Source organism: Coffea arabica, chromosome 7e (assembly GCF_036785885.1).
Source record: "Coffea arabica cultivar ET-39 chromosome 7e, Coffea Arabica ET-39 HiFi, whole genome shotgun sequence".
NCBI lineage: Eukaryota > Viridiplantae > Streptophyta > Magnoliopsida > Gentianales > Rubiaceae > Coffea > Coffea arabica.
Genome location: NC_092323.1, coordinates 44,086,029 through 44,108,787, shown reverse-complemented (window position 1 = coordinate 44,108,787; position 22,759 = coordinate 44,086,029). Strand labels below are relative to the sequence as shown.

The 22,759-nt window shown below is 34.8% G+C and overlaps 2 protein-coding genes across 2 annotated transcripts; one reads left to right on the top strand and one right to left on the bottom strand.

Moving 5' to 3' along the window:
* The first annotated feature begins 14,269 nt into the window (after positions 1-14,269).
* LOC113700887 (putative late blight resistance protein homolog R1B-16) lies at positions 14,270-16,400 on the top strand. Its single transcript, XM_027221317.1, has 2 exons — positions 14,270-15,159; positions 15,329-16,400. The coding sequence occupies exons 1-2, from the start codon at positions 14,270-14,272 to the stop codon at positions 16,398-16,400; spliced, it is 1,962 nt and encodes a 653-aa protein (XP_027077118.1).
* Positions 16,401-19,789: 3,389 nt separating this feature from the next.
* LOC113700886 (B3 domain-containing transcription factor VRN1-like) lies at positions 19,790-21,370 on the bottom strand. The gene is made up of 4 exons (XM_027221316.2): positions 21,246-21,370; positions 20,612-21,134; positions 20,331-20,503; positions 19,790-20,223 (listed from the first exon to the last, which is right to left on the bottom strand). Exons 1-4 carry the CDS (start codon positions 21,357-21,359, stop codon positions 19,978-19,980), a joined length of 1,056 nt encoding a protein of 351 aa, XP_027077117.1. The 5' UTR covers positions 21,360-21,370; the 3' UTR covers positions 19,790-19,977.
* Between the last annotated feature and the right edge of the window lie 1,389 nt (positions 21,371-22,759).

Below are 22,759 nucleotides of genomic sequence, written 5' to 3'. Positions count from 1 at the left end.
TAGCTAAATTGAGGGAATCATTGGTTGAGTTGATTCATTTTGAAGTCAGAAAACATAATCTAATTTTGCTAATTTATATGAAATGGTAGATACAAACTCAAAGAATATTTAATCAAATGATGTGAGTAATAATTGTAAAAGTAATTATAGCAAAAAACTTCTAAACTTTTTACTTTTGTTGTTTTTCTTAGTTCTCCTTCTCGGTTGGAGGCTAAATACTTATATAAGCATACTTCCGCGGTAGTTTTTTTCAGTTTGCTTTTTATTTTTTGATAAATGGGAGATCTTGAATTCAAAATTTTTTATTTATAATTTCTCCCATCTTACTATCCAATCCAACCCTCTCCTACATTGGTGCTAATAGTTAATGATGTAATACTTTTTCTCTAAATAAATTTACTAGCTTTTAGTTATGAACTAGTATTCATTAAAAGTAGAAATTTTATGATTGAAACTCTTTAGATTTTCTTCTAGAATAAGTCAAATTACATGAGCATACTAACGTAGCAAATTTGATAATCAAAATATACATTTTCTAATTAAAGTATCGAATAAGAACTTAGAGAAATGAAAACTTAAACTAAAGTGCCTCATGTGTTTTTTAGCTTTCTTTTCATTTTCTTAAATAAATACTAGCTCCTCGTTTATTTTACTTAGAATTGTGGTTCTTTTGAAGAGTTAGTTTTGGACTTACGATGCCATGATTCAGCTCGCATTAAGTCAAAAAAAAAAAAAAACAACGGAATGTGTAAATATTATTTTCCAAATATTATTTCTTTTAATATTAAATACATGCAATGATTTATTTCAAGATTATTAAGGAGAAACTATCTGTGGTAATTCTTCCAGGTTACCAATTATTTTTTTAACAAAGTAAGATTAGGTGTTAATCATAGTGAAAGGATAGGAATTACTTTGAGTTACAATTAGGCATTGAAAATTTCTGTATTAGAAATTTGTTCAGAGAATATATTCATCTTCCTATGCCACATCACTATTCATCTTTCTATGCCTGTATTCGGGGATGAATTTGGTACTTCATAATTAACTTTAGACACACCACTAACACTTCTTGTTAATCAAACTGACTTGGATATCATGCCCAACAACTTAAAACACTATCTATAATATACTTACTACTAGGGATTTTGTAAGCAAAAGAATAGTCAATTTTAGATTACTTTAAGAAGTTCAGCACCTTGATAGAGTAATAGATTAGATAAAAAAAAAAGTCAAATATAGATAATTGCATAAAAATCTCATAATACTCAAATTCTACAATCTCTCCATTACTCTGCCAAATTAACTTTGAAATGGAACTGCATTAATTTAATTGTAATGACATGCACATGCTGACTTGTTTCACATAGATTTGTCACAAGGACATTTAAATCCGCTGGTAGGGTTGATTTTTATTTTTCATAGCAAGTCTTTGTCTTCAACTCAAAATTGCACTCATGAATCCATATAGTTCTTTCTTGTTTCGCTAATGATTACAGTCTTCTCCAATCAATTTCTGTAAATAAAAATTAAAAATTTTGAGAAAATGAAGTCAACATAAGAATTCCCTCTTTTTTTTCTTCTCTAAATAACTCACAAATCTGACCCCAACTTTATTTTTTGGAAAATATACTATACCATTAATACAATGTTCATCGAATTTTAGTGATGTGTTAAAGCCCCAAACCGGTGCTAGTTAGTGCACTTGTTACAGGAGAGAAGACTTTGTTTTTGATGTGATAATTTTTTCTGTTTGTTATGCTATCATTTTAATTTTTTTCCTTTTTATGATGACTTAATATCATCTTCTGAAAAAATTTTCTTTTTTTTTTTTTAAAGAGAATGGTTTATTTTTTATGTTATAGTTTTAAATTTTTTTTCCTTTTCATGTTGTCTTAATACCATGTGCACATCGAGTGTACCTATAATTAAAGAGAATTTTGTTTTGTTTAAAATTTGAAGTTTTTTTTTCTTTCTTTCTTTCTTTTTTTAATGTAGCTTCACCATATTGTCCACTAATTGAAAATTGGAAGAAACTAAAGAAAAGCCTTTGTCCATTAGAAAGTACCATCTCACTTGCAAAGAGTCTTGCGTATACGAATTCTTTGTGTTTTCATTGAAATCATCATCTTCTTCAGAATTTTCTTTTTTTTTTCTTAAACTTAATTTTGAGTGAGTAGGTACATGATACACTGAATTTAGTATTTTTTAAAATTTGAAGTTTCTTTCTTTCTGCAGGTTCCGGAGTATTCATTCTCTCCAAATCCAAAGTAAGTGCGGAATTTCTTCTTTTTTTTTCATACATTATTTTTGGTTGAAAAATATATGGCTTTTTCCATGTGTTCTTGACATCTCATACTTGCATATCATCGCCTCACTTATGCCTGGGATTTACGGTATCCGTTTAAAGCAATTTCCTCCCTACCTCAGTGTACGGAAAGAAAATTAAAGATGAAATAGGAGGAATTTCCACCCTTTTTGCTTGACTCAGCATTAGATAAATCAATTTTCGATACGAATTTGCTGAAGCAATTATGAATCAGCATTACTTCTCAATTTTAGATTTACTAAATTTGCAAAATCCTCAGTAGATAACACCCCAACAATGTGCAACGCATGTTAATTAAAGATACAAATTATGGTAGACTTGCTGAACCAAATAGTTATACATTCACGATCAATTTAGTAACTTGGTCAAATTTTAGTTATTCGTTAGGGACTCAATCGCTTTATTGTACCATTTCTTGGTGATTAAAACAAGAAATTTTGAAAAATACCTACATGATCTTTTCAGAGAAATTTGCAACTAATCTTCTAATGTATATCCTAATTCTCACATTAACCCTTACCCCCTTTTTGTAATAAACCCATTTTTCATTTGTTTTTCTTTACTACTACTGAAGTACAAATTTGGCTCAAAATCTAAATTTTTGAAAATGTATATATAATATACATTATTTTTTAGTTTTTTATCCGTGTCTTTTTTCATTTTACACTTGTATTCCCAATTTTAGAACTTTCTGTTAATCTATAGTATATGTTAAGAAAATCCTTGCTTTTAATTGAAGGAATTGTGTTGATCTGATTCATGTGTAATCTGGTTTTGCTCATTTTTTGTGCTTAAAATATTTAGGTTTGAATGAATATTGTAGTGCTGCCAACGCTGGAGCCAGCTCTGGAGTTTTCACATATTCCTTTTAATCATTGGGAAAATTTGAAAGTTTTCATTAAAAGCCTTTATGTCGCCCCCAAAGATTTTGACAAATTCTCTACTGCCCTTGTTTAGAATACTTTTGACCTTGATGTTTAGTTAACTGACTTATAAAATTCAACCTTTTATAAATTACTTTAGCATTGCATAATGACGTGCTAAATGTTAATTTATTATGTCAAGCAAGATTTCTTTAAAGTTCAATCACATATACCTTTCAATTAAGTTTTGTGTTCCAATTCATTTTTACTCTGCCAAATCATATTCAAGTACTTGGTTTAATATACATATCATTTTTAAATGTAACATTTAACCTAATAAAATTGTGTATTTTTAAAGTACTTTTCGTAAACATATAAAACCAAGATTTTGATGCAAATAGCAATAATGTTTTTGTACTTTCAATTTACAAAAGAAAATCTGATTGTTTTTCAGAGTTTGATACTATGATGGCACAATGAGGTTGTTCTTTTTCCGCCTTGGGATTATAATAATGAGAAAATAGAGAAATGAATAGCTATTTTAATAGTACATCAGTGTATATATTGATGTAATAATAATGTATATAGTTTACTTATTATGTTTCGTGCATGCACTTAAGTTTACTATTATTTTGTTAAGATAATCTAATAACAGAAAATTAGAAATTTAATTAGAAATTTTTACTTTGAGTTGCCCACATTCTGATTTGATTGATGTGTTAGAGGCCAAAACGGTGCTAGTTAATACATTTCTGGACATAAAAAAGTTAACAGTTTGAAAGTTCACACCCTCATATATTAAATCTCCCAAACTTATACTATTCTACTTTCTTACCCCTAAATTTTTTAAGATAAAATGGGATGCCCTATTCTTTAATTAAATAGATATGAATTTTTTGAATATGAACCTTTTGTGTTCTTTCGAGTGTTATGTTTGTTAATCATGGAATGTATATATTCCATCATAATTATTGCTAGTTCCTTGTTGATTTTTATAGAGTAATTAAAATTTTATTACTAGAGGAGATTAGTTTGTCCTTTTTTTTTTCTTTTCTTTTACTCTTGTTTGTAGTTTTTATGTTTTTCCTTTACTTTTAAATTAATTTGTAGTTTTTATCCTTTTATTTTGATGTATATTTTTTTGGTATTTGTAATTATAAATATATTTCAAAAGTATTAATATTTTTTACCAACCACGAGTAGGTAAAAGTATTTTGGCTAAGAAAGGGTCCAAAATTAAACTAAAATGAGACTTAAATAGGACGAACTTAAAACTTTATGGTACAAAAAGTTCAAATTTGAGAATTTAAATTGTAAAGTGTTTAAAATTGAAATGTATAGTACAAGGTAGCAAAGTAATACTAGTTCGAGCTTGTAAAGTGGAGTTAGTCCCTTTAATAATTTAGCCAATAACACAGATCACTATTCTAATGGTTTCAACTCAACAACCACCTAAACAGATCATTTATCCAAAAATGCAGCAAAGTGGAGTTAGTCCCTCCAATAATGAAGCTCATTTGTTGTGAAACTTCAAGTAGAAGAAGGAAAAGTCTCGCAATATTTATCACTACTAACCCCCACCACACACGCCAAAAAAGAAAAAATAAAGGTGTCTTTCAAGCAATGTGTATACCCAAAAAAAAAAAAAGGAGAGAGAGAGAGAGAGAGTTTTGACGATAACATATTACTGTTGTCATATCATAGTAAGAAAGTTGTAGAAATTTGAAATTTGGACTATAAATTTTTCTAATAGGCATGAGCACCAGCTACACTCCTAAATTTCATTTAAGTTACCAATGTAAATACACACAATCACATTTCTATCCTCAATATATAACAATTAAACCACCATTGTGTTTCATGGATTGACAGTAGTTTACCTGAGGTCATCCAGATTACTTTGATAAGTGAATAAAGAACATCTCCAAAAATACTTTTCAGTGTTTATGCAGTACAAATCAAAATGAATTCGAGTTTAAAAATTATGATATTGATGTGAAAAAATTTACGCTAATTCAAGCGTACACGTAAGAAAGAATATTCCGGGAATGCAAATATTTCCATTCTCATAAACACATTGAAGACGCAAATACTATTATGTACCAGTTGAGAGAATTTATAAGACCAATCACCAATTTTATAAGACATCAATTTCCTGCATGTCCCATTTGTGGATTTTGTTCCGTGTTCCTGTTTGGTACCGCCAGGTGATAGACCAAGACTAAAATACTATACCCATTACCTCCCAAAAGGTAAAAGATAGGGGCCAAAAATAACCTATGTAATAAGTAGGCATAATCTCGTTAATTCTCAGCTAGAGAATCCTATCATTAGTTTTTAGTATTGGATAATCCATGTGTTTGCACTGAACATATGCAATTTGAAAACTGCCTCTACATTTTCAAGTGTTTTAAAATAAATACTATTTATACAAAAAGGAGCAACTATTTTTTGAGTTAATAGTAGAACAGGATTTTCTTTTTGAAGCACAAAATCATTTTCTTGAATTGCATTCTACATTTTTTAAAACTGAATTGTACCTCTGAATTTTTTAAAACTCAATTGTACCTCTATCAACATTTATTTAGAGCTACAAGCTAGCAGCAATGTTATTGCAGGACGAATCTGGTTGTTTCTCTGATTGATTTATGCTGTGATTCAAATCAGACAATTAGTTTGAAAACTTGAAATTAATGCAGAAGCCATTAAATGAATTTGAGCTTCAAATGGGAGGATCTATCTTCAATTTGGTCATAAAAAAAGTAAGCGACCAAATTGGTGCGCACTCGTAGCCACTAATAAAGGACAGATTGGTTAGTACTTTATTTTCAAGGGCCAAAAATGAAGACTTTGATCTTGGTCTTGGTCATTGTTTGGCACTACTGAAGTTTTTGGGAAAGTGTGATTCAATTTTGATCATTCTAATTTATGGTGATAAAGTACCAAAGGAAAGAACTAGATTCATTAGAGAATATTAATATATTTGATTATTTTTTAAAAATATTAAAGAAAATAATAGGATAACAAAAAATTCATTAGAAGATAATGAACAAAAGGATGTTTAAATAGTCTACATGTGCACGTGATTGTAAACATGAGTAACTTATTTTGAATTAATTAATTATAAGGATATAAAAACAAATTTTCCCTTTAATTTATTAGATTAAAAAATGGATGAAGTCAATTAGAATATAACTTTCTAGTAATTTACTATGTATGTGTGTGTCTATGTGTAGTTTCTTGATATTTATAGGTTATGACAAATAAAAAATACAAATTAATGTAGACACTACATTTAAAACAATTAATATATAACATAAATTTAAGTAAAATTCGATTCTTTGACTAAGATAACTTTTGAAAAGGAAACGAATGGATTATTTTCTCAAAAATAACAATTTATAAAATAAAAACTAACTTCAAAAAAAATAATAGGAGTTAGTTTTGTTTTTTAGAGAGTTAAGTGGAAAAAAATAAATTTAAGGGGTAAATTGTAAACCTGACCGCCTTAGGAGGAGTTTTGTGATTAATCCAACAATTAATAATGGTTGTCACACACTTTTTTATGTTGGTATTTCAGCCTAAAATTGTAAAAAGACCACGTCTAACTCTTTTCAAAATCGTTTTTTTTATTCCTAACATGCCACTTGTCATTTATCTTTTATTCCTGCTTTAAGGCATGTAAGAATTTCCGTATTTTCAAGGGACAAAAATGGTAATTTAGCCCTTGGTCTCGGTCTCAGTTATTTTACTTTTTAATTATTTTTGCAGTTCTGCTGCCCCATATCTTCTGCCAACAAGATAGTGTCCTACAATATTTACACAAAAAAAGTAAGGAAGAAAAAAAGTCCAGCCTGTTGTTTGTTGGCTATTGTTAGATGAGAAAGTTTTAGATCCTGAGCTAATTTTATTCAGTGGCTAAACCGGATGGAAGTCTGAAATTAGAGGGAAGAGAAGATACCATAATGGTGATTCCCTCCTGCAGTAACTCCAGATGCCCTTGTTGCTCTAATTTTGGTTTAGATGATCATCTACAGTCGCATCACATCTCCTCCAGCACTAGCACTAGTTGCTTTGATTTTGCTTTAGATGACTATCTGCAGTCGCATCACATCTCCTCCAGCACGGGCACTAGTTGCTTTGATCTTGTTTTAGATTTTCTCACCGAGCTTGAGAAGTGCGACCCTTTCGCGGATTTGTTCCTCGAGTACCCGAAGAAGCAGGTGAGATTATTGAAAACCATTTTTCTATATGTCAAAAATTGTAGGAGGAAGGGGAACCACAAAGCACTTTTGGAGCATGATCAGGAGGACACGGGTAATATTATGTCTGAAAGTTTGAGACGTAACATTATTTGCTTTAGCATTCAAGATGTGGTTGTCAAGATGTTTCATGATCTTTATTCTGCTTATCTTCTATACCAAAAAATCGTTTTCCCAAATTTTGGCATCATAATAGGTGCGCTAACCAGATCCGAGGAAAATATCAAAATGTTTCTTGAGACAGATATCAAGAAATCATGCACCATCATCTTCTTCGACTGTTACTCACCAGAAGATCCACAACTACTCATGGATCTTATTGAGTCCCTTTCAGATAGTCTGGAGGAGCTGTTATGGGAATGGAGGCTATGGGATACCATTAGATGCCAGCTAAAACTCTTAAGGAATCTCATTGGCTTGGCAACAATGCAAAGTTTTGAGCTTACGCAACTTGCAAATCTCTCAACTTACACTGCAGTTATGGCTGGACGCCTGATTTTTGTATGTCGGTTTGGCAGACATGAAATACAAGTGCTCGATCAAATTAATCTTCTTGATCTCCAAGTCCGAGAAACTTGTATCCATGTCCTGACAGCTTTAAAGAAACAACCAAGATCATCATATGCTTTAGCCCTTAAGGAGAATGAGGATCTAGGGGTAGTCCAATTTATTGGTTCTCTCCATGATTATCTCTACGATCTACTAGAATCTTATGCCAGTTTTCAGGCTCAAGTGAAGGATCAGATGCTAAAACTCCATCGGGGAATAAAATACCTAAGTATCCTTCTTAAACAGAAGGAGAAACTACGTGATGAAATAAAGGATCTTATTGGAGTTATGGTGTGTGATGCAGGAATTCTGATCTTCTCTTTTTCTATCAATGAAATCAAAGAAGGCTTGCCCAAGGAAACTGTTAGGACCGGCCCAGGAATAGACAAATCCAAGTTAGGACAAAGTAGGCGGTATAACTGACCATATAATAGATAGGCGGTAGATACCAGCCATATAATAATTAGGCGGTAAAACCGACCATATAAAGACGGATAACAAAGCAAATAAAAGACACAGAAGATTTACATGGTTCGGTCAAATTGACCTACGTCCACGGGCGAGGGAGGAGCAATATTTCTACTATGAAGAAGAAATACAAAAGACCGTAGGAAAGTGGTTCCTAGGCCAATAGGCACTTACAAAAGAGTTTAGAAAATATTCCTAAACTCAAAATAAGAGAGCCTAAAACATTTGACTGAATGGGCTAGATGACTCAAGAAACTAATAGCCCATATAACTCTCTTGAGTGGTGCACATCAAACGTTCAATGGCCTCTTCTATTTATAGGAATCAAGAGGGAAGCCTTCCGTTTCTGATCTTCGATGTGGGACGCAAAATTCTGCCATCCAAGGTCAAGAATTGTGGCTGCGTCTTGACAAATCAACAAATCTCCACCTTGGTATAATTTTAGTTCCACCATCGACAATAGTAAAATTACTCCACCTTCTCCACATAAGCCCCAATGGGCGTAAATCACCAACAATGAACACCAATCAAATCCAAGCACTGCTTGAATTTGTAAACTGGAAGAGGTTTCGTAAACATGTCAGCTGGATTGTCCTTGGTATTGATTTTCTGAATAAGGACCTTTCCTTCAGCAATGATATCCCGAATGAAATGATACTTCACATCAATATGTTTCGTCCTCTCATGATACATCTGATCTTTAGTCAAGTGTATGACACTTTGACTATCACAGTGAATATCAGTAACACCTTGATATAGACTTAGCTCGCTAAATAAACTCTTCAACCACAAGGCTTCTTTGATTGTCTCGGTCACAGCCATATATTCTGCTTCAATAGTAGACAAAGCTACGACAGTTTGTAGAGTAGCTTTCCAACTAACAGCACAACCGCTAATGCAAAATACATAGCCTGAAAGTGATCTTCTCCTGTCAAGATCCCCAGCGTAGTCTGAGTCTACAAAACCAACCAAAGTGTTATTATTTCTTCCAAACTCCAAACATGCATTTGAAGTACCTCGCAAGTATCTGAGAATCCACTTCACAGCTTGCCAATGTGCTTTACCAGGGCAAGACATATATCTGCTAACAACACTGACTGCTTGTGCAATATCTGGACGAGTACAAACCATTGCATACATAACACTGCCGACTGCACTGGAATAAGGAACCCGTGCCATATAATCTTCCTCTTCATCTGATTTTGGTGATTGAGTAGCAGATAGCCGAAAATGACTAGCAAGAGGAGTAGATACTGGTTTAGCATCTTTCATGCCAAAACGCTCCAAAACTTTCTCAAGGTAATTTTTCTGGGTCAAGAACAACTTCCCTACTCCTCGATCTCGCTTGATATCCATGCCAAGAATTTTCTTAGCTGCTCCCAAATCTTTCATTTCAAATTCACTATTTAACTGCAGTTTCAAAGTGTGAATTTCTGACAAATTCTTGGCAGTAATGAGCATGTCATCAACATAAAGCAGCAAATAAATGAAAGAACCATCATTTAACTTCCGGAAGTAAACACAACTATCATACATGCTCCTCAAATAACCATGACCCAACATAAAGGAATCAAACCTTTTATACCATTGTCTTGGAGACTGTTTCAATCCATATAAGGATTTCTTCAATAAGCAAACATGGTCTTCCTTACCTTCAATTTCAAAACCCTGGGGTTGTTTCATATAAATTTGTTCTTCAAGTTCGCCATGTAAGAAAGCTGTCTTAACATCAAGCTGCTCTAACTCCAAATCATACATGGCAACTAAAGCAAGTAAAACACGAATAGAGCTATGTTTAACAACAGGTGAAAACACATCATTAAAATCAACACCTTGTACCTGACTATAGCCCTTTGCAACTAATCGTGCTTTATACCTTGCATCTTCAACCCCTGGAATACCTTGCTTTTTCTTGAAAACCCACTTACAACCAACTATTTTCTTATTTGACGGCGGCTTTACGATGAAGAGATTCAATTTCTTCATTCATCGCAATCAACCACTTTGCAGAATCATCACAAGAAACTGCTTCTGAATAGGTGAAAGGCTCACCAACTGCATCAGTTTCTTCTGCAACAGATAAAGCATATGCAACTAAATTTGCATATCTTTGTGGTGGTCGAATGTCTCTCCTTTGTCTATCTCTGGCTATGGAATACTCCTCTTCTTCTGAACTATCTTCAACAGTAGATTCAGGTGTATCTACTGGCACTTGTTGAATAGAAGATTTGGACTGAGAAGGACCAGAACTGCCAATATCAAGCTCCACCTGCTTCTGTGTACTATTAGTAGTACAAGGACTAGAAGACTCTTTCTTGGAAGATAACATAGACAATTCATCAAAAGTAACATCTCTACTGATCACAAATTTTGGAGATTTGGGATCAGAACACCATAATCTGTATCCTTTCACCCCAGAAGCATACCCAAGAAAAATGCACTTTTTAGCCCTAGGCTCCAATTTTTCATCATTCACGTGCATGTATGCTGGACATCCAAAAATTTTTAAATTGGAGTAATCAGCAGGAGTACCTGACCAAACTTCCTCAGGAGTTTTGAAATCAAGAGATGCAGAAGGAGAACGGTTGACAATATAACAGGCCATATTGATCGCCTCTGCCCAAAAGTCGTTTGTCAACCCTGCATTGGAGATCATACATCTTGCTCTCTCCAAAAGCATTCTGTTCATACGTTCAGCCACACCATTTTGTTGAGGCGTCATCCTGACGGTGTGATGCCGAACAATTCCTTCATTCTTGCAGAATTCATTAAATTCACCTTCACAAAATTCCATGCCATTATCTGTCCTGAGCCGCTTAATGTGTTTTCCTGTTTGCTTCTCAATCAAAACTTTCCATTGCTTGAAAGTTAGGAAAACATCATTTTTATGCTTAAGAAAATATACCCAAACTTTCCTTGAATAATCATCAATGAAAGTCAACATGTACCTGGCACCTCCTTTAGAAGAAGCACGAGAAGGCCCCCAGAGGTCTGAATGAATGTAGTCCAAAGTTCCTTTTGTCCTGTGAACTGCCGGCAACTGGAAGCTAACTCTCTTTTGCTTTCCAAAAATGCAATGTTCACAGAGTCCCATCTTTCCAATACTTTGACTACCAAAAAGACCTCGTTTGCATAAAATAGATAAGCCTTTCTCGCTCATGTGCCCCAATCTCATATGCCATAATTTGGTAAAATCAGAATCAGACAAAGTTGATGTAGAAACAGCAACAGCACCTGTAATAGTAGATCCCTGCAAAATATATAGAGTACCAGATCTGTGTGTCTTCATAACAACAAGAGCACCTCGACTGATTTTGAGAATTCCACTTCCACCTGAATACCTGCACCCAATAGACTCAAGAGTGTCTAAAGAGATGAGATTTTTCTTCAAATCTGGAACATGTCTAACATCTGTGAGCGTCCTCACAATACCATCGTACATTTTAATCCAGATTGTGCCTTTGCCAACAACTTTACAAACAGCGTTGTTGCCCATTAAGACAACTCCACCTTCAGTTGATTCATATGTTGAAAACCAATCCCTATTGGGACACATATGATACGAACAACCCGAATCTAAAATCCACTCATTGTTAGACCTAAAATTATTTTCCGTTTTATAGAAAATGGTTCTATCATTCTCATTAGCTGCTATACTAGCCTCAGCGGATTCAGTATTTTTCTCAACAAATTTCCCTTTTTGCTTTTCTTTATTTTTCAATTTAAAGCAATCAGAGATAACATGACCCTTCTTTTTACAATAATTGCACACTACATTTTTATGTCTGGACTTGGATCTACTTCTATTTTCCGTGTTTCTCTTTTCAGATCTACCCCGAACAAACAAGCCATTGGCTTGACTCCCACTAGTTTCCCCAGTAATGTCCCTATCTATCTGCTCTTTAGATTTTAATGCAGATTTAATTTCCCGATACGAAATTGTTTCCTTTCCATAAATCATAGTATCACGGAAATGCTTAAAAGACTGGGAAAGGGAACACAAAAGTAATAGGGCTTGATCTTCATCATCAATTTTCGAATCTATATTCCCCAAATCCATAATAATGGAATCAAATTTATCAAGATGGGAGAGTATAGATGTACCTTCAGACATCTGAAGCATGTACAAACTCTGCTTCAAATATAGCCGATTCTCGACTGTCTTCTTCATATACAAGGCTTTCAATTTATCCCACATAGCCTTGGCCGAAGTCTCCGTTGCTACCTCACGCAATACCTCATCGGAGAGATTTAAGATTATGCTGGATCTGGCCTTCTTATCCATATCGGCGAAATCCGCATCCTTTACATCTTCTGATTTGTTCTCGATTCCGTGAATCGCTAGATCAACTCCGTCTTGAACAAGAATGGCCTCCATCTTGAGCTGCCACATTCCGAAGTTGACATTCCTGTCGAATTTCTCGACAACCGTCTTTGTTATCGTCATTGTTGCCACAAAATCAGTAACTTAAAATTTGTCTCAAAAAATTGGCCAAACAAATATGCAAGTCTCGTGAGCGGGCCCCACAGGGTGAGCGGGCCCCACGGATAAACGGACCCCACAGGATGAGTGGGCCCCACAGGATGGACGGACCCCACCAGATGAACGGACCCCACCAGATGAACCTGTCTTGCAAAATATAATAACCAGCTCTGATACCAGTTTGTTAGGACCGGCCCAGGAAATAGACAAATCCAAGTTAGGACAAAGTAGGCGGTATAACCGACCATATAATAGATAGGCGGTAGATACCAGCCATATAATAATTAGGCGGTAAAACCGACCATATAAAGACGGATAACAAAACAAATAAAAGACACAGAAGATTTACGTGGTTCGGTCAAATTGACCTACGTCCACGGGCGAGGGAGGAGCAATATTTCTACTATGAAGAAGAAATACAAAAGACCGTAGGAAAGTGGTTCCTAGGCCAATAGGCACTTACAAAAGAGTTTAGAAAATATTCCTAAACTCAAAATAAGAGAGCCTAAAATATTTGACTGAATGGGCTAGATGACTCAAGAAACTAATAGCACATATAACTCTCTTGAGTGGTGCACATCAAACGTTCAATGGCCTCTTCTATTTATAGGAATCAAGAGGGAAGCCTTCCGTTTCTGATCTTCGATGTGGGACGCAAAATTCTGCCATCCAAGGTCAAGAATTGCGGCTGCGTCTTGACAAATCAACAGAAACGGATCTTGGGCTGTTTCATTTGCACAAAGTTCTCAAGTATTTGGTGGCAGAGGTTGCACACAATTATCAACTAACATCACCATATTCATCATTTAATTATCCAAGATCCAATGAGTTGGGCTGTATGGAATTTTTCCTAGACAATCTCAAGAAACTAGCAAGGTGTGATGAGGCTAATGAGTCAATTGTTTTTCTACAGGATAGAATCCAAAGGATTGAAAAAGATCTCGAATTCTTGAGACACGTCCTGGTGAATATCAAGGAGCAGCGCTATCAGAATGGAAAACTCCAAGCTTTTTGGAGTCATGATATGGAGGTTGCATACAAGGCAGAGTTATTGATTGACACAACACTAGTTGGTGATAAGTGTGAAGATTCTTTGGATGCTGTTGCTAGAGATATCAATCTTCTGAAAATTGAGGCCCTGGAGATACAGAATGGTCAAATCCAGAGAGTTAACAAGACGTCCATTCACATACCATCACAACTTATTGCCGCCATACACCATGAAGATCTGGTGGGTCTCGATGGCAAGGTGAAATCTATCATTGATCGACTTAGGAGTGGATCAAAGTAGTTGGATTTTGTTCCCATTGTAGGTATGCCTGGGCTTGGCAAGACCACATTAGCCAATAAAGTTTATATTGCTGATTCAGTTATGTCACATTTCCATGTACGTTGCTGGTGTTGTGTCTCTCAAATGTATAGCATGCATAGTTTGTTAGTTCAGCTTTTGTGTAGTATTTCTTCTGAGAGTCCTAACAAATATCTTAAGAAGAATGAAAATGATTTGGCTGAGAATCTAAGGCAAGTTTTGCTGAGAAGAAGGTATCTCCTTGTTTTGGATGACTTGTGGGACGTTGAGGCATGGAATTTGTTGGAAAAGTCATTGCCGAATAATGCCAATGAAAGTAGGATTCTCTTCACTAGCAGATTTCAGAATTTGTCTTCACAATTCAAACCCGATAGCAAGCCTTACCATCTCTGCCCACTTACTGATGAAGAGAGTTGGACATTGCTGCAGAAAAAACTATTTTTCAAAGAAGGTTGTCCTCCAACACTCAGTGAAGTTGGATTTCAAATAGCGAAAACTTGTAGGGGCTTACCCCTCACAGTTGTCCTTGTTGCTGGAATTCTTGCTACTACTGCACAAGATAGATGGGAAGAAGTTGCAAAATATCTAAAATTTATTATCCTTGACAATAAAGACTGCAAGAAGACACTTGAGCTGAGTTACAGTCATTTACCGGATTATTTGAAGCCATGCCTTCTATACTTTGCTGCATTTCAAGAAGATGAGGTTATTAACGTGCGAAGGTTGTTATGGCTTTGGATCGCTGAAGGATTGGTGCAACAAGCTAAAGGAAAAAGTTTAGAGGAATCAGCTTATGACTACTTGATGGCTCTAATTAGTAGAAGTTTAGTTGTGGTTACTAAACAAAGAACTATGGGTGGTGCCAAAGCCTGCCAACTTCATGATTTGGTACACGAGTATTGTGTGGAAAAAGCCAAAGAAGAAAGCTTTCTATGTGTTATTCATATTTTGAAAGACCCTTTCAGTCTTGCTAGCTGGATCAAGCAACCACTACCGAGTTCGTGCTCACAATACCGGGGAATTAAAAATTTGGGAATTAATGCTAATTTTTCCCAATTTACGCAGTTTGCTCTTGTCTGGACTTGTTGGTCATTATTATCTAACTGAAAAGGAGGAGTTGGGGACTTTGTTACCTAAACTTCTTAGAGTGCTGGATTTGGGGGGATATAATTGTGTACCAATGGAAGTGGCATCGCTTGTTCACTGGAGATACCTGGTGCTCCATGGAACAAGATCCATCCCATCTGCGATAGAGAACCTCTCAAGGTTAGAAACTCTTATCGTAGAACACCCGTTTGATCAAATTGAGCTGCCAAATACTATTTGGAACCTTAAGAGATTGAGTTATCTATGTACTACAGATAGGACTCGTGGTTTCATATTTCCAGCTGAAAATCTTGAAGTATCCCCAAATTTAGTTCATTTAGACACTTTAAACCTTACAATAATTGAACCCTTCTCCCAAAGCTTGCAAAAGATACTAGCAAAGTTACCAACCATCCGCAGGCTAAAATGTAGCTGCAAAAGATCCCAGCCTGCTCGTAGACTCACTTTTGCAACTAGAAGTAGCAAAGAGATTCTTGAGTTTGACTGTATGAGACAACTAGAATCACTTCATTTGATTGAATTAAAGGGATATGAATTTAAATTCCCGTTGAATTTGAAGAAGTTGACTTTCATATTTAATTATCAGCCATGGAGTGAAATTTCAACAATTGGAAAGTTGCCCAATCTTGAAGTGCTTAAATTATGGACTCAATCCTTTGTCGGAGAAGAATGGGTTATGAAGGAAGGGGAGTTCCCTAAACTCCGAGTCTTGGAATTGTCAAGGTTGGACATTTGCAACTGGACTGCATCTTCTAACAATTTTTCCCATCTTGAGGAATTGGTGGTGATCGATTGTTGGAAGTTGGAAGAGGTCCCTTCTTGTTTAGGGGAATGTCATACTCTTGAAATGATGGAGGTGAAAAAGTGTCGCGAGTCTGTTGCAAAGTCAGTAGAGAAAATTCAGGAAGAACAGATGGATGGTGGAAATGAGCTTCTAAAGATCATAATTAAAAATTGTGATTATACAAATTGCTCAGAAGCAGAGGGGATTTGCTCAGAAAGAGGGTCTATTTCGTCTCACTATACTTGAACTGGGTGAGAGTGAACGTACAGTGGGATTCCACTCATCAGGTTAGTTAAAATTATATTTTGCATATGTTGAATCATTTCAATTATATAATGATTCATGTCGATTTTTCATCTGTTTATATGTTGAATTAGTTCAATGATATATTAATTCATTTATATATCAAAGCAATTTCTGGAGGCTTCCAAATTCTTCTGTTTGAACCTGATGCTGCTATATAACTTTCTGTTTGCAGTGGAAAATACAATCATGCATTAACCAAACATTAGCTAGCATAATCTGTTTCAATGTTGAATAATGTTTATATAAGGATCTATAATCCCAATTTGTGAAATATTCTTCTCTGCATACATGCGTTATACACTTTTCTGTTGTTGCTTCTCTTTTTCCTCAATAAAAACCATAACTAAATTGATTGATATGTTGAAATATACAATAGCGGTTTTACAACAAATATTAAGTGGAGACTCAAACCAGTTTGTGTTACTTTTCAACGGAGAAAGGCCATAGGACTCAGTTGTAAAATTTTGCGTCAAAACTTGACCTTTATGATTTGCATTACATTGTTATATGAAAAGCATGTTTCATTGACATTGAGATCTAGAAATAGCTTTAAATATATGAAAACATGTGTCTTTCTTCACTATATTTTGCTGAAGTACAAATATTTTTATTCTTCACGAAGCAATATTCTAAAGGAGCGATTTTTCTTACAGTTTTTTTACCGTTGTTTCACGTTTTGTTTTCCATTTTAAGGGGTGAATAGCTCGAACTGATCAAAATGACAAATCAGATAAACTAGATGACCATTTTTGTCAGGTGGTCTGTGTACCTCTTCATTCAACTGATATAGTACTGCAATTATTCCTTCTTCCAGAGCAGTTTTGGGATGAAACTGAAGCATTCATGTCTTTTCTTGATTTGGAGTGATCACTCCACTCATCAGGTTAGATAAATTTGTATGTATATGTTAAATCAGTGCAATGATATATAATTGCTCGTGTCCCTTCTTCATCTGTATATACGTTGAATCTGCAATTTCTGGAGCTTCCATATTATTTGGTTTGAACTTGATGCAGCTGTATTACTTTGTCATTGCAAGGGCAAGCACAGTCATGCATTCTATCAATCCAACATTGTATCCATCGTAATATCTTTGTATAACGTTCTCCATGTTCCTTCTGGTTTGATGTCTAATAGTGTTTATACTTTATCATAATGCTGCTACAGATTGAAATGATCCATAAAGGGTATTTGGTTGCCATAGACGTTTCTTTGCAATCTTCAACTTAGCAATAATTTTTCTTAAACTTTTTTCTATGCTGTTTCATCTTTTATTTACCAATCAATGTGACTAATTGTTCAAAGTTCAAACTGGTAAAAAAATAATTAGTTCTTTTATGGATGGACCACTATTGAAGCATCACAAAACATAATTAGTTCTTTTAGTACCTGCTCAATTACTTTATCAAATCTCGTCCCAATTGGAGACAGGAAAGGATGGGAGGACCAAAAAAAAAAAAGTCTCATCTTGTCTATGTACAATAGCGTTCCTCAACCTAGCTTATATAATTGACTAGACATCAAAGGCAAGACTTCGAATTGTCAAATCACTCGACGATAAACTTTTTGAGTTCATTCCACATTGCCCCTTTAAAGTTTTTTCTATTTTCATTTTGCTCCTCAAAATCTTAGTTACAAAACTTTACATCTCATCTTTCAAAGCAAATTCTAAATCTTACAAAGAGCTTAAAATAAAAAACCTCATAATCATCTAGTTAATACCACTATTAGCTGAACTGAGGCATGAGAGCACAACCCATTATTTGTTAATTCCATGCATCCCATTTTGGGTTCTCTCTCTCCCAAGCATAAAAAATGAGATTTGTTCACAAAAAGAGAGCAACTTGGAAAAGACGTGATTACCATAATGACCAAAAGTAGAACAAACCCTCATCCTGCACACCATTTGCCACAAATCTTTCATTATTGTTTATCATTTTTGGGACCTATCCTAATTCTACATCTATTTTGCTCATTAGTATATTCAAATATCCAACTTTAATTACAAGTTTAAAACCTCAAAGCGCTTGTGGAAGTTGAGGATGTGTTACATTCGATTAGACAAATTTTTGTTTAATTTATGTGATTTTTTTCTTCAAGGAGTCATAATGAACTTTTTATTCTTTTTGGACCATTTAAGACTTCCAAACTTTCTTTAGGATTCCTAGACTCCGGGAGGTTTTGATTTTTGCAATGATTTCCGACCACATCAAAATTTTTTCAAACTCAAAATACATGAAAATGATTGAACTAGTAATCTAGACGTTTGAACTTAAAGTCACAAACATTCTATGTCCCTTTCATTCATCAGTCCGAGTTTCAAAATATTTTCAATTGTTGAAGTTGTTTAAAAAACTAATTTTCAACTTCACAAAGGGGTACTTTTGATATTTTAGTTGACTCCATTATAGAATGCAAATTCTATGACTTTGATAATTTAGTTCAAACTATGAGAGAGTTATGTATAACTTTTGAAACTATGGGGGGTTATATGAAAAATCAGTAAACCATTGGGAACAAAGTGTATTTTACACAAAGATCAATTGACAGAGTAATAATGAGATTATGTGGTTACTAACAATATAAATGGGAAAAAGTTGCTGTGAAACAAATTTCCAAGTAGTGCAATGGTGGGTCCTTGCATTACTAAATCTGTAATTGATTAGTCAGTGGCGATTAATTGTACATCTTTTTTATGCATCAGTAGAATTTTTCTGTCAATCATCAGTTGAAGTCCCTTGCACAAGATAAATGGAGGACAAAGTGGTTGAAGCAACAACTGAAGTACCGTCCACAAGGAATTAGCTGCAGAATCAAACTGTAAGGGCTTAAGACTGCAAAACAAAGTGATAATTCACTCTGGAAATCTGTGAAGGGTTTTTTTTTTTGGGAGAAATGAACCTGAAATATTATGTTTTAATCATTCAAGATGGATTACCTACTGGCTTAATTTTATCCCTTATTAACTGTGAAAACTTTGCATAACCAACACATTGACACCAAAGAAACACAATTTAACTATGTTCTAGCAGGCAATTTCATTGATCAGTCCATGAAGGGAACCTTGAATGTGTTATGCTCTTGCAGTAAAGGAAGTGGTGTTAAGAGGATTGTCCTAAGTTCCTCCACTCTGCAATAAGGATTGGAGATAATGATGATGCTTGAAGTTTTTCCTTCCAAGGAGCTATATGGAACACTAAAGGTACACTACAACATTGTTCTCTGTATATATGTTTTACATCTTTGAATTCCATTCTTACTGAAACATTACACCATAAAAGCAAAATTACTTGTTCGCAAGCACAAAACCACTGCAAAACAATGTAACCAATTCAAAAACTTAAGTTATACAATACGAGCACAGTATTTAATGTCACTAGTAGTAGTACTAATGCTGTCATTCTAAGATGATCCCTGCTGATAGTTCCTCCTAAAAATACTAGAGGTTACTCAAAACTAATCCAGCTACAGAACGGTGTCAATTACCTTGGTGGAACCAGATTAGGATGCATGTTCTTCAATTTCTTCGGTATATAGTGACGTTGAACATTCGATTGTCCTTCATCAATTCAAATACACAAACATCACCTACCATTAGGTTGTTATCCAGCACAAACTCCTCCCAACCTCGCTTAATTTTCGCTTTTGTTGTATAAATATAACATGTGACAGGCCATATTTTGGTCCCCTCTGAGACACGAAGCTCCATATCCCAATGCTTGCATTCCTTGAGATATTTCTTGGCAAAGACCAGTGAAAAGAACTACGAAACAGAGAACGATCTATAAGTAACAGCATTAACTAAATAAGGCAGCCATTCATTAGAAAAATCATTAGAGGTGTTAATGCACGAAAGTTAGCTAAAATCACCAGCTTGCATGAATAAGTGACATAAGATGGTTGCATGAAACTTATGAAGAAGGGATTCGCAGACGTGAAAGTTTTTGCTCTTTGGTAAGATATAAACTTGTCTTTATCAATCACTTTTTCACTTTTGGCAATTGCAGATTGACGAGTACTGGGCACTCCTTCAGAACTTTCTTCTGCAGACAAATCAAGCAAGTTAACCTCAAGATTAACATCAATCAAACTGATTTATTACTACATGGTAACGCAAAGAAGAATGAAAACTGTTGATTAGAGAAAATTACTTTTGATCATCTTCTGAGGTGGATTGACATCTACTTCCAATTTTTCAACATTCTCATTTTTTCTGCTATCAGAATCTTGTTCCTCATGAATCTGAGCTGATTTTCGCCTCTGTTTGGTATGGCATGATGCAGCAGCTGAAACTTCCCCCAATATTTCAAAGGAATCATCATCAGATTCAACTTCATCAGATTTCTGAAACATGGTCCTCCTCCTCATCGGCAGCTGGTTCTTATGATCATGCTTACCATGATCCTCAGGGGCTTCGAGACGATATTCGATTTCTGAAGCAGATGGATCGAATATGAGAACTTGGAACTGGGAATCCCCACCGTATTTAAACACCAAGAAATGGCATTCTCTAATGGAATAATACTCTGCAAAATCCTTCCACCCTTTGTCCAACCAAGTGCCAAATTCAGTCTGGAGCAATTCTATTGGCCACGAAGCTCCAGTTGGAACCTTCAAAACCACAACCTGATCCAAACTCTCTCCATAATCTCTCATAAATGCGGTTGGGATTTTCTGAATTTCGAATCATTAGCAACAGAAATGGTTATCATCCACAAGTTCACATCAGTGAAACAATATAAAGTGCCAATATTTAGTAGCGTGACACTAGTAATAGCTACTTACTATGCCTCGGTCCATTGGAGAAAGCACAACTTTGAAGAAATGTGGAGGTTTCTTGGCCTGATGATTGAGGGCCTGGTCGAGAGATCTCTTGTTTCCTCTTTGGTTAGTAGCCATGTATGGGTAGATGCTTCGGATTCCTCGGTATTTTTCTTCTGAGAAGAACAACATGGGACGACTGGAACTGGGACGACAAATTGTAGAGTAGGTGACGAAGTTAATATCAAAAGCAAGAGTAGTTAATAGTCTCACTAGAGTCAGGAGGGGTTCGAGGCTAGTGAGACCACAGGTATTAGTGGTAGAAGGGGGCAGCTTAACAGCCCATTTGCAATTAAGAGAGGGTAGCAAATGGAACTGCAGCCTGCCATTTCCGAAGTAATATTTATTACATTTGACTTTTGAGCTGAGGAGTAATTAAGTTCGTTGAATTTAACCACTTAGGATCGGCTAGTGATCATGGAAGGACTCTTAAGGTCGCCGTCAGGTCCAAGATTCAAATCCTCTAACAATGGGAGGTGGGGTGGAAAGGGTGTAGAGAGGGTAAAAAAAAAAAGAAGTTCGTTGAATCTAACCACTAGGACTGGTTCAGTGGACAGTGGAGAACTTTTAGAGTTTTCTTCACTCTCATTTTAAGAATTCAAATCATATACCTGATAATTGGAGGTGGGAGTATATTTTTAAAAAAATAGTTTGTTGAATTTTGGTCTTTGCTAGTGTTACATTCAGGATTTGAATCATGTATCTGGTAAATCGAGGTAGAAAGGGTGTGGGAAGAAATAAAAATGTTCAACAAAATAAGTTCGTTGATTTTCAATTTTTACTTATTACATTTACCAAATCAGAATTCAATTGTAATAATGTGCAAGATTTGTATTATATTATACGCTGTAACTTTGTACAAGATTTGTATTATTATACGCTATAACTTTGTACAAGATTTGTATTAAACTAGGAGGAGAACACCGCGCGATGCGCGGTGTAATTTTCAAGATTGCCCAGAAATGCCCAATGATTCAAATTCAAATATTAAGTATGAAAAGTTACAAAAAGATACACCAAAAACTTGGCCATTTTGTTTTTGTAGTTTTATTAAGCAGTGAATATGAATAATCTGTCAAGGAAATGCAAGACAATACAATGAGTAGACTACTAAGAGCATTAAGATGCTCCTTGCTTTTGCATAGAATGAAAATAGAAATAAAAAAAGACACATGCAATGGAGAAGGGGAAAAAATATAGCTTGAAGAAATACACAAAGTGAGTTGTTAGTTCCTAAAAAAGGCATTTAATAGCTATAAGTTTGTTTTTTTGTTGATAAAAACCACAAATCAAGTTGTCAGTTCCTAGAAAAGGATATTTAATAACAATAAGTTTCCTTTACAGTATATTCAAACGAATAATAAAATGCATATACATGCAGTATAAAAAGAAAATCTACTTAGCGAGACTAAACCATATACCAGTGCCGATTGAACAAATTGACAAAGAAAAGAAAAAAGTATTTCTAATTGGCCACA